The sequence below is a fragment of the Synchiropus splendidus genome, chromosome 17, assembly GCF_027744825.2.
Source record: "Synchiropus splendidus isolate RoL2022-P1 chromosome 17, RoL_Sspl_1.0, whole genome shotgun sequence".
NCBI lineage: Eukaryota > Metazoa > Chordata > Actinopteri > Syngnathiformes > Callionymidae > Synchiropus > Synchiropus splendidus.
The window spans coordinates 10,611,140-10,623,772 of record NC_071350.1 but is presented as its reverse complement, the minus strand read 5'-3'; the positions used below and the strand labels follow the sequence as shown (position 1 = coordinate 10,623,772).

Below are 12,633 nucleotides of genomic sequence, written 5' to 3'. Positions count from 1 at the left end.
AGCGCCTTGAATTCTGCTAATAATGTCTTTCACATCCACACACCTGGAGGACGTCTCAGTCATTTTTGATAAAGTGCGTCTCTCAGGAGCTGCAGGTGGCCACGACTTACAGCTTGTGCTGTTTCCTTTCTCAGCCATTTCCAGCCAAACTGCAGCTTCATTCCCTCATTGCTACACAACCGTGTACAAAGCTCTCAGTGTCTCAACCATTTTCCCACATGTTTTGCCTCAGTGTACATGACACGTAATATCTACTTGTGTTTTCCTTGTATTCCTACTTGTGTTTTCAGATGTGCGTGCATGTTTTCTGTTCTGTGTTCTCTCTCTCCTGCTGACAGTGCTGGCTTGAACCCGCCCCATGTGGGGGGCTGCTCTCTCAAGCTGGGGTTGCAGGTCTGTGTCAGCCTCAGTCTGTGCAAGTGTGTCCTCCAGCGACAAGGACAAGGAAGTCCAGCCGAGTGCGCAGTTCCTCCTGGAAAGGTTGAGGAGAATATCAGCGACAATGCTTCACACAAGGGGCCTCATCTGGGGGTTGGTTTTAATCGGCTGTGCAGGTAAGTTGGTCTGAATTTACAGCAGGAACAGGGTTGTTCAAGGTCGGAATGTAACCAGCTGCTAAATCCTGAAAAATTCAGTGATCATTATTGACAAATAGTGTTATTATTTTTAAATGTATAATAATAATAATAATAATAACTATTATTATTGTTGTTAACTTGTCTAACTTTGATCCAAAAACACAGTGTCCAGCAACACAGTTGCTCAGTACTGCATGAGGTGATAGTCGCGGGGGGCCGGTGAAAACCATGATGCAGGTCGGGGAGCGATTTTCACAAGAACTCGAGTAAATGCGCCGCCAGATGCCAAACTACTTCATGAGAAAGAAACCCAGGTGTGAGCCCTGGATGAGGAAAGTAATGGGCTCCAGTGAAAAGGACAGTTTTGTCACGCAGGGAGGATTCACTGGTGTTTCTGCCAGCACTATAAAAGCCACTCTGTAATAACCATAGTAACGCTGACTCTCTATTAAACTCTCTATTAAAGTTACCTGAATGCAGATTTAAACATATTAAACGTATTAAAGTTCAGGAAATGTATTAAAAATGAAACTTTATTGTAAGTAATAATTGTTAAACACAGATACAGTGTTGCTATATTGATGAATAAAAAGCTGAGGTGAAAATTTACAGCTCAAAATCCACCTAACGTTGTGGAATAAAACTGGACCTTTTTGAAGGGCTGGTTTTCACCAAAGGCCCCAAAATGTTTCGTCTCCATCTAGTTTGTTTTTCTCTTCGTCCCCCCGGTGACTGTGAGTCCTCTTTTCTCAGGCCAAATTCAGAGTTGAATTTATTGTCGTGACAGGCCTTTTGAACAGTGCGTCTGATGTGGAGGCGCTGAGACAAAGCAAGTTCGTCACCATGGTAACGTTTGTACTTCCTCCGCGCCAAGTGCAGTAATGGCTTCATTTTTCACCCACTATTAATGTCACTAACCATGCGTTCATTTAGGATGACAAGCGGTTCAGTTCACCATGCACGAGACGCAGTTCCTTTGATACTTTCTTTTGTCCGTTACTGCCTCCCTGAAGTTCTAAAAACTCTGCTCGAAACTTAGTGGATTTAATTTCAGTTGAGATGAAGCATATAATGCCGTCTGCTTGCCTGTGTCCAGCTGCCCTGCAGGTCAACATACACCCCACTCGAGGCAGCAAGCATGTGGGAGAGACCACATATTTCCGCTGCAGCGGTAAGTGATGCGTAGCTACCTAGATACCGCAACATTTCCCTTGTTGTTGGTCAGGTTTGGTCTCACAGTTTTGGATGGTGTGCATCTCTTCTTTGGCAGTGGACGGAGGTGACGCTAAAGACATAACCTGGTACGACCCTAGAGGGAGGACCATCGAACCTCATGATCCAGATCTTTATGTGACCCGCGACGGACTCACGTCGGACATCGTGATACAGCGCATCACCCTGGATGACACTGGCTTATACAAGTGCGTGGCAAAGAATGATGTCGAGGAAAAAGTAGCAGCGGCCACGTTGGAAGTCTTCCGTAAGTTAGCGCTTTATTTATTGTTGGTCTAACAAGTGAAAGATAGTAATGGGCTGGTGAGGCTTCGTGAAACAGTGTCCTGATTTTCAGAGGCCACCAGATGGCACTGTCAGCCACGTAATGTTTGGACTTCAACCACAATGAAACAAGAGCGCCACCTCCTGAGCACTGAAAATAACAGCCTTGTTTCGTGAAACCTTATCTGGGAAACAGTGATCTGCACACGTACTTAAGTGAAGAGAAGTCCCAATTCATTTACGGCATGATCGTCCTCTAAACTTTTAACCAAATTGGCATCAGCATTTGTGATGAAGTTCAGGTCCTCTCTGCGTCACCATGTTCTAGACTCCATGCTGGAAAGATGTGTGTGACAATACCTCATCTCCTCACAGAAAAGATCACCTTCCAGGATGTTCCCAGTCCACAGACGTTCAATGAGGGGGAGGACGCTGAGATCATCTGCAACGTGGTCAGCACGCCACCTCCAAACGTCTTCTGGCGCTATCAGGACGCCATGATCAACTACGACAACCAGAGTGAGCCCATCCGAATCAAATGAACCTGCACGCACTGCCCCGTCTTCTGTCACCCAATGAAAAGTCTTCTACATGAGCCTGTCTATCTATAAACTAAGACAAGGTTTTCAAGGCTTCAGAGTTGGAGTTCGACAACTGAAACTGAAATGCATCAGACAGAATAGTGAAAGATGCTGCTGCTGCTGCTGGCATTTTGTGTCTTTGCTCTTATATGTTCCAATCCAGATCTTCTGAAGAAGACCCAGTCAGAACGTGCTTGGTGGCGCTGCAGGCATCATGTCTTTATTACTCACTCTCACGAGGAGAAAACAAGATGAACTCTGACTTGCTTCCTCTGTGATACCTAAAACCACCGTGCTTTGCAGAAGTGGAACATTCGTGGAAGAGAATGGTAAAACTGCTGGTGGAACGACCTTGGAAACAGCAAGACCATCTGCTGTTGTTACCATTCTTTAATGTTCTATTGCAGGGGTTCGTAACCTTAATGGGACCGGGGCCCATTCAAGTAAACCATATTTAATCTACTTAACATGTAAACAAACCAAAACCTTTGTGGGAAATGACATGAAACCATGTGATCATGGCAAAGATTTATTTGTCATTGAAAAGTTCAACCAGCAGCAGAACCAGGTGCAAGTCATATTCATCAAATTTACAAAAGAAAAAAAGAAAAAAAAATACACTTGATGCAAACTGTTGAGAAAATTGTACATCATGAATAAAATTCTGAATAATATTTATATAATAAAACAATGTCAAAACATCATAAAATAATACATTTTATTTGAAAAATAAAGTCTAAAGAAGATATAAGTGAAGTGTAAATCAAAGTATCGCCACAAAATTCTAGATTTGATTTTAAAAACTGCTTCGACGGGTGCTTTCATGAACAGTTTTTACTCTTGTGGAGGTGGCATCACTTTCTTTATTATTTTTTCTTCTCCATAGTTGGTAACTATCACAGATTTGCAGTTGTCAAGTCAATTTAGTGACACACTACTGCGACCATAAGTGGTTAATGGATTAAAACTGAGCGTCTCAAAAGCCCAGAGGTGTAGAACATAAAACTTTTAGCGGCCCTCTAAGGGGGCGCTCACGGCCCAATGAATCACTGCTCTATTATGATCCAAAATTCCTCTCCTAAAAGTTCAAAACATTGTTGCTAAGAAAGACAAAAAGTTTGTAGGGATTTTTGAGGGGGTTATTTATTAGTTTTGTTGATATTTTGATAATGATATTATCCTGTGAATCACCACTTCACCTTGAATTCAAATGAGTTTTTAACCTTATCCAGCATCTGTTGTTCGCAGGCTTCACCACACACTATATGAATTTAATTTCCTGTATGCTATTTTTTGTTTTGCAGCGAGGTTCCGCCAGTTGAGCAACCACCACCTGCAGATCCGTGGCATCAAGAAGAAAGACGAGGGCAGGTACACCTGTGAGGCTCGGATCCCGAGACTGGGAGAACTTGCCTTCAAACAGGTCGAGGTCAGAGTGACCGGTGAGTGTGAACAGAAAATCCCTTGCCGTCATGTGACGCCTGAACATCTGTGCATGTTCAGATCAGGCCAAACCCGCCGAGACCAAGGTGGATGATGCAGTCACCATGACCTGCGCGGCCTCTGTGGACCCGGCACGCATGTGCACCTCCTGCAACCTCGGCAACGTGGAGTTCTCAGACGGAGCACAGGTATCCACGGGCAGGTCGACTCCATTTTATATTTTATTCAACCACTGTCAGTCAAGAGGCGTTCAGACCGTCAACAGTCCAGTAGAACGTGCTGTTGTCTCGACACATATTAAAGTGACTAGTCCCACTTGTTGACTTCTGATCTGGTTCCAATATGGAGTGATTCTTTTCCTCGCCACGTTTTGCCTTTTCATGTAGCTGAGTGTCGGCACATCACTGCCCATTGAAGAATGTGTTTACAGCTTGACCTTCACAGTTAGCTGTTCCCGTTCGCCTCCTGTCCGTAGTCAAATGCTTCGGCAGCGCGAGATAAAATGAAACATTGCATTGATAACATCACTGAACACAGCAGAAAATCGCTCAGCCCTCAATCTGCGATGAGCCTTTTTCTCTTTTAAATCCAACTGTTACGCAACATAGTAGCAAATGCCCTTGAGCAAGACAAATCTGACTTCATATTTAAGTCATGTTATCATATATTCTTCCAAAAAGGAGAATGTAAACTATATTTCTCTAAATTATTGGTGTTATTGTCTGAATTTTGCCCAGGTTTGTTGAAACATTTGGCCAGGAAACATGACAGGTGACGTTCCCGCTTGCTTGACTTTCATTGTAATATATGTTCAAAAATCTTTTGCCTCCATCTGCTCCTATCAGCTTTGATTTAAGCTTCCTGGAAACCATCTGTCATTCATATTCAATGTTTGATATTGTGTTGTTATTGGGAATATTGCACCGATTTGTACATTTTCAAAAAACCTCTGTGAAGCTTTTCCTTCATTTGTGTGAGTCACGTTTTCATGCTTCACCTGACAGAGCCAGGCCAGGCTGTCCTCCCTTGTCTTTAAGAATTTCCAGTTCGCCAACGCCGGCCAGTACCTGTGCATCCCCAGCAAGCCCGGTGCTCGGAGCAGCGAGAGCGTGCACCTGGCATTTGAGTGTGAGTGACCGCACTTGAGCGTCCAGGATGGATGGTATTCCTTCGGTTGGGAGTGGCCCAGTTGAGACTTGTTCATGAGTAATGGGAAGCACATAGGGGAGCGACGGGCCGGTGAGACAGTGTTGCAGGGTTGGTGAAACAGTGCCCTGATTTTCAGAGGCCACTAGATGGCGCTCATGGTTTAGAAATGACGTGAGGTTTCATTGAAAAAAACAGCACCCTCTGGTGGCTTCTGAAACTGAGGGCACTGTTTCATGAAACCTTATTAACCCTTCCATACTGTGTCATGAAACCTCATCTGGCTTGAAGAGTTGGACTGCAGTAGGACGCAGGCCCTGTGGGCCAATGGCCTTTTATTTATTGCTTTTTACGTGACTAACTGTTTGCAGACAAAACGGTCACACTAGTTGCAAAACATTTCTGAGGTGAGATGCTTCAAACGTATAGGTCCAGTGGTGAATGTGTCACCTGGTTGGACTTGCAATTCCCTGAGGACCACTGGAGGAGGAGGAGGAGGGAATCTGTCTCCATTTACCACAAACTTACGTCTATGTGTATATAAACTGACGATGGTACTGAAAGAACGATGGCTTTCCTTTCATACCTCAGAGAAATGAATCATTTATACTCTACTCCCTTGAAGTTGGAGTCTGTGTGATGTTTATTTTTCTCTGTTTTTTTTTTCAGATGCTCCCAAGATTTCGGGAGAGACGACTGTTTACACCTGGGAGGGAAACCCAGCCAACATCAGTTGTGAGGTGGATGCTTTCCCTGCTGCGCTGGTGGTCTGGTCCAGGGATGGCGTGCAGCTGCCCAGCAGCAACATGACCAACATCAAGATCTACAACACACCGGATGTCAGCTACCTGGAGGTGTGTTGCATGTCAAGCACCGCACGGAATAAAAAAAAATAAAAATAAAAAACAAGAATAATAAATGATGCTGTTTAAAGTATTCTGAAAATAAATGCAGTTAAAAAAAAAAGAAAATAAAATTCATCATATGTACAGGGGCTGGACAAAATATTATAAATGTGTATATTATAATATTAGATATTTTGTCCAACCCCTGTATTTTCAAAGTAAAATATTATTGTAGGAAGAAAACAATACTGACAAGTAAGAAGAAAATGATATAAATATAAAAGAAAACATGCTATCACCTTGTGTCTGAGTACTTTACTTGTCAAAAAGCCACAGAATTATTCAGATCTTGTTCACTGGCTTCTGTCTTGTGATCAACAAACAGGTCACCCCAGATTCTCAGAGTGGCTTTGGGAACTACACCTGCACTGCATCCAACATGATGGGAAAAAAGTCCAAGGAATTCCTCCTCACTGTCGCAGGTTTGTTTTTTATCTAAACCAAATGTGTTTATTATGCTAAAGTTGTCAGGTGGTGAAAGCTGAATGTTAGAACGCCCCCCACAGGCCTGACTCGGATATAAACATGAGCCGCTCATTTTGAGTTTGAAGTATTTATTTCCTCCAGGTATGCCGTCGCCACCCAAAATTCAGCTCGTGGAACCGTTTGCCGAAAAAGCCGCGGTGGTGTTCACGGAGCCGGACTCCTCTGGCCCGCCCATCCTGTTATACAGAGTGCGATGGCGTCTGCCAGGCAAGCACTGGGTCAGCAGCGTCCACAGCTTTGAAGAAAGTGAGTTGGAAACCATTGGAATGGTGGATACTTGAGCCCTCTTTCCACAGCGAGATGTGTATGTCTCTTCACCTGACAGACATGACCCGAGTCACCATCAATGACCTGGCGCCGGAGACCACCTATGAGGTGAAGATGTCTGCTATCAACATCAGAGGCGCGAGTGAGATGAGCCCGCCCACCACCTTCAAGACAAAGTCAGTCAGTGAGTACCGTTGCTCAGTTGTTAAGCTAACATTAACGCAAAGGTAGGCAAATAAATTGACTTATAAACAGTGACGCTTGTGAGGTGCCATCATACCAGAGAAAGACAGCGATGACATTGGAAAATGACGGGAAAAATGCAATATTTATATTGAACTAGCAAGTTTAAAATGGACCTAAAAAGATTGAATATAAGGGTTGTTAAGTAGTGTAAATATGCCATAAAACCTATACAAATGTTTCATTTTATATGCTTTTTTTTTTATATATACATCAAAATAAAAGTGGAGCAGATTAAGATGAAATGGAAGTTTATGTAAAAATGTATAATCTGGTATCTTTACTGTTGAATTAGTATGGAAGCTCATTTCTGCCAGGTAAAAAAGAAAAAAAAAAACATTGGGAGAAAACCAAGCAAGTCATGTCTAGGGGAATGAAACACCTTGTTTCTTCTCCAGGCGACCCGTGGACCGACTGGTACAAATGTCCACTTGGCCGACCCATGTCTGAAGTGATGTTCATTTATAAAAACACATTTACTGCCGCAGCCCTTGGAACACAGAAAGCAGGCTCTGGTCCAATGGAAACACTCAGTTCTCCCCTTGGCAGCGCAAAGAAAACTGCCCGATGGGGAATATTCTGGCAGCTGTCTCATCCAATCTCTGACTCCACATTCCAACACCCTGACTCCCATTGGGAGACCCACATTGTCACAGCCAAGGTGTCAAAATACTTGCTCGCACAACCTTGTGTCCACATTTGACCCAAACATCAGCCTTTGTTATTGCATGTTGACGCATAGGTGTTTCAGAGTCAACCGTTTCCATTCTCACGTGACTCTACCAGAGGTGCTCTGCTAACCCGCAGCAGTGGCGACCCCTGATGGTCAAGGAGGAGAGACGAGGAAGAAGTATCAGTGTACAGTGGTACCTCGGCTTTCGAACGTTCTGGACTTCGAACAAATCGGAATTGGACTCAAAATGTTTGAGATTTTTTTGCTTCTGATTTCGAACGAAAATCCAGAACTGGAACGCCCCCGAAAAAAGCCGGAAAAAACGTGCGCGGACCGATCAGCTGACCCACGACACGCTTTGTTATTGTGTATAACGCAGCCTCTGTATGCAGACGTGTCCCGTTAGCTACATTTACTGACTGTGTTTTCTTCATATTGAGGTGTAAAACCTTTCCTGTCTCCACACTGGACCGTGGTAGAGTGTCACAGGGGAGGTGCTCGCTCTCCACACCTCCGAGGCTGGAGCGCTCACTCCAGGGTTTGATGTCCTGTTGTGGGCTGGAGCTGGGACAGGGATGAGGCGAGTCTGGGACAGAGCTAAGTTATTTGGTTTATGACTCTGTCACAGCCAAACTGCACAGAAGCGCACATTCAGAGCTGGACACGCACCGGGCACCTCTTCACTTCTGGAGAGACGCCACTCACTCGGCAACCCCTCCCACATGCAGCGGCCACACACATAGAGGAACAGCGCACCTGCAGCAGACACTCTACATTCACTCCTACAAAAGCCTGTTTTAAGGCTTGGAACGCATTAGTTCTTTTTCAATTCATTGTAATGGGAAAAATCGATTCACATTTTGAACAAATCGCTTCTCGAACAGCTGTCTGGAACGGATTGTGGCCGAGAACTGAGGTCCCACTGTACTGGGTTATTTACAGCTAGCGACGAGTGAATTCAATCGCATTCAGACGCTTCTCTCAAGAGCTGCTCTTTGTAATGCATTGATTCTTCACTGGCAATAAGGTGCATCTCCTCCAAGTGTGCCGTCTTCACCTACAATTCAGCTGGTGGATCCGTTCTTCAGCGACGCGGTGGTGGTGTTTACGCCGCCTGAATCCTCTGGTGGACTGCCGATCATCCACTACACACTGGAATGGCTTCTACCGGACGGGAGCTGGGTCAGCAGGCTCTACGTGGCTCAAGAAAGTGAGTCAAAGTCCATTCGTGATTGAAAAGGGATGATAGCTTCCAGCTGCCTCCTGTTTACAGAGCCAGATATCTTCCCTCCAAAAGTTCAAGATGAACCTCAGCTGCCAGAACAAACATCTCCCTGCCTCCACTTTTCAAAGGAATTTATTGGCATAAACAGCAACGTTGCATGAATTTGATGGGGAACGGGTGGCTCAGCAGTGCAACAGTGCTTTACTATAGATATTTTAAAAACATATTTATAGTAGTGGTGGGACTTTAACACATAAATTTCATTTTATTTCATTATGATAATGAAGAAAAAAAATACAGTTTGCTCTGCAGGCAGCAGGGATTCAGGGAGGTTTTTCACTACACAATGGCCAGAGTTTCCACTACTCTGAATGGACTTGAAATTCTTATAACATTGAAATTCTTATACTAATATTTGCAAGACATTAAAAGAGCTTTAGTTTAGAAACTAGATTTTTTCTTTTATCAAATTCATAGATATATTTTTGCATCCAAAAATCAACAGCGTTGAATCCAAACTTGACAGTGGATGATGAAAGATGAACATGTGCTTTATAAGACTTTCTTCTCATAGAGAAAAAAATACTGTTTTCAGCTGTTGTGATTTGAACCAGTGATCGTTGGACACGACTGACTTAAGTGTCTATGGAATAACGCTGTTTCACCTCAGACATGACCCGGATCACTATGGATGACCTGAAGCCAGACACCAGCTATCAGGTCAAGATGTCTGCTAGCAACGCCGTGGGCACCAGTGAGAGGAGCCCAGCCACCACTTTCAAGATGAAGGCCATCAGTGAGTACTGTACCAACATCCTCACTCTTCTTCTGTTATCACAGAACATCTGCAATATTGTGTTTTGCCTAGTAATCTGGTGCCAATACCACATCGCCATGAGCATCAAAAGTATCCCTAAGCATCAAATATCGACGACTCACGAGTGGACTTTTGCGCCAAAAAGCAGAAGTCACTAGGCATTAAATGGGCTACATGCATGACTGATGGCCGACTTTTTTATGAGTAAATGTCAAAATATATTGTATACATTGTTTTAAAATGTTGACATTTCTGACCTGAATGGATTTATTTTTTCATATAATGACAGAGACACGACGTCATATCCGATCCAAAAGACAAGTTTAATACTTTTACTTTCAAACAACAACTATTGTCAAGTGTCTACCAAAGACTCAGAGCTGCTAACTGTTTCGTGAGCGCATTACGAGCTGAATTCATAGTCAACTCACTTGGTTGAAAGATGAGACAAATGTGAATTGTGGCCTGTGAGAGTTTTATGCTGATAACAAGAGATTTGGCAGCCATGTGCTAACATGTTAGCGCTCTCAGTATAGCTATGGAGGATTATAGACACTAGAATAACATGTGGTCGATGGTCGTCCTGGCTGAAAGTCGTGGCATGTTGGTTACGTAAACCAGCTCCCACGAAGAATCTCTCCTGCTGCATCTGAGGAAGTATCAGCTTTTGATCCCTGACTTGCACGATGTTGAAGTAACCTGCGTTTCCTCCAGCTTTGCCATCAACACCCGAAATTCTGCAGGTGAAGGCCACGACCACCACAGCCAAGGTCGTCTTCAGTGACCCCGGGTACTCTGGAGGTCAGCCGATCATCCAGTACAAACTGCTGTGGCGTACCCCGGGTAGCCAGGACTGGTACAGCAGAGAATACACCACCGAAGAAAGTGAGTTGTTGACATCCAACATGAAGCTGTTCCGTCTAGATAAAGTAAACTGAGTATGTTCTGGAGATTTTAAAGCTGTTGGCATAAAGTACTGAAATTCTGTGTGTAGTGTCAATGTTTACACAGTGAGATGAAGGCGGAATCTCCTCTTCAGAAGCACAAGATAAACACCCACCGCCAGAATAAGCATCTCCCTTGCACAACTTTTCAAAAGAATGTGTTAATGAAACAGCAGCAACGGAACGATTTCGAAGCACATCCACAGAAAAGTGGTATCACTGTAAAGTCAAGCAAACTCATCATTTAAACGTAAAGGTTCCTAGTTCTGTCTCCAGGTATCAAGCAGATGATGCAGACATCACACCCACTTTCACGGTCTTTTGGTTTTAGCTTTTTTTTTCCAGGGAGAACTGAGCGCCGTAAGTACTCATGAATGGCTATAGATGACAGGTGGAATAACATCACTGTACCTCTCAGACTTGACCCAGCTCATCATTGATGACCTCACGCCGGGGGCCACCTATGAGGTCAAGCTGGCCCTGAGGAGCGCCGTGGGCTGGAGTGAGACCAGTCCTTCCTTCACTTTCCATACGGAGCCTCTCAGTGAGTCCCGTCCTCGACTCATCCTTCTTCTAACCGCCTTCACTGAAGGAGCTAACTCATTCATTCATTCACTTCACACAGCAGCAGTGTTCACATTTTACACGCAGTTCTATCAACATTTATTTCTACTTTAATCTCATTTGTAACTTCAGTAAGGAAAAGGCTCCACACACAACTCTCCTGCTTCAGTGTTTGTCTTGGACTTCCTGAATCCTGCTCCAGTTTTCAATGAAACCTTTTGCGTTCTTTCCTGCTCTTTTGTTTCACAGTTTGGTGGCACCGTATTGAATTCATAGATGACGAGATCACACCTTGAGCTGCGTGGTGTCTCCGCACTGCTATCTGTATTACGTTCTTCCACAATTGTACTTCAACTTTTCAACATTTCTCTTCACTTCTCATCAGTGTATGAAATAATAAACACACCTCTGTGAAAAGCCTTTTGTGGATTCATGACTTTGTATATTACAAGTTTTATTATCATCTTTTTCTCTGCTGCTAAATGTATCTCATGTAATGTGAGCGATGACTTTGAAGGTCTCGGGAGACTGAGTAAACGAGGTGCACTGTCCCTCTGGGAAGTTGACAAGCGGTTCAACACTGCTGCACGACACATCCGCTGTAATGTTGTTCTGCTCCTTTACCTTTAGAGGGCGGTGTGGCTTCATCTGTGGCACATGGAACCGGATGTTGGTTAACATAAGTATAATTTATATTCCTATGTTTACTGAATTCCCCAACCCTGATCTATTTGTTTGATCTTGAAAATAAAATAACATAGTGTCATTTTGACTGTTTAGTTTAGTGTTCAACGAAACGACGTTTTACTTAAATATATGGTAAGATGTGACGTCACATTGTACCTCGCTTCGTGGGAAATTTTGTGATTAAGTTTTGTCCATCCCCACTTCTTCGTAAATGTGCCTTTTAACAGGACAAACGGTGGCTCACTGAAGATGTATGTAGGAAAACGAAACGCCGGAAGCCAGATGCAGTACCCATGGCTGCACGCTAGATGGTGGTGCAGTAGCACAGGCAAAGCTTCTGTTGTGCTTGCTGTGTGTATATATATATATATATATATATATATATATATATATATATATATATATATATACACACACACATATACATATATATACACATACATATATATTTTTGGCCTTTAAAATTGGGGTATGGGCTGTCGCATGTTCTATAAATAAAAAGAAATCTTAATAATAAAATGACATCCCCAATGGACCTCCGTTCTGGTGTGAGTAACCTTTTTCATCGTGTCAACTG

General features: G+C 43.6%; 1 protein-coding gene across 1 annotated transcript; it reads left to right on the top strand.

Annotated features, from left to right (window-relative positions):
• The first annotated feature begins 396 nt into the window (after window positions 1–396).
• On the top strand, window positions 397–11,786 carry LOC128748470 (neural cell adhesion molecule 1-like). The gene is made up of 16 exons (XM_053847292.1): window positions 397–554; window positions 1,675–1,749; window positions 1,849–2,058; window positions 2,451–2,594; window positions 3,961–4,098; window positions 4,160–4,287; window positions 5,104–5,227; window positions 5,915–6,099; window positions 6,476–6,572; window positions 6,718–6,882; window positions 6,962–7,087; window positions 8,847–9,029; window positions 9,715–9,840; window positions 10,576–10,746; window positions 11,224–11,349; window positions 11,619–11,786. Exons 1-16 carry the CDS (start codon window positions 503–505, stop codon window positions 11,663–11,665), a joined length of 2,097 nt encoding a protein of 698 aa, XP_053703267.1. The 5' UTR covers window positions 397–502; the 3' UTR covers window positions 11,666–11,786.
• The last annotated feature ends 847 nt before the right edge of the window (window positions 11,787–12,633 follow it).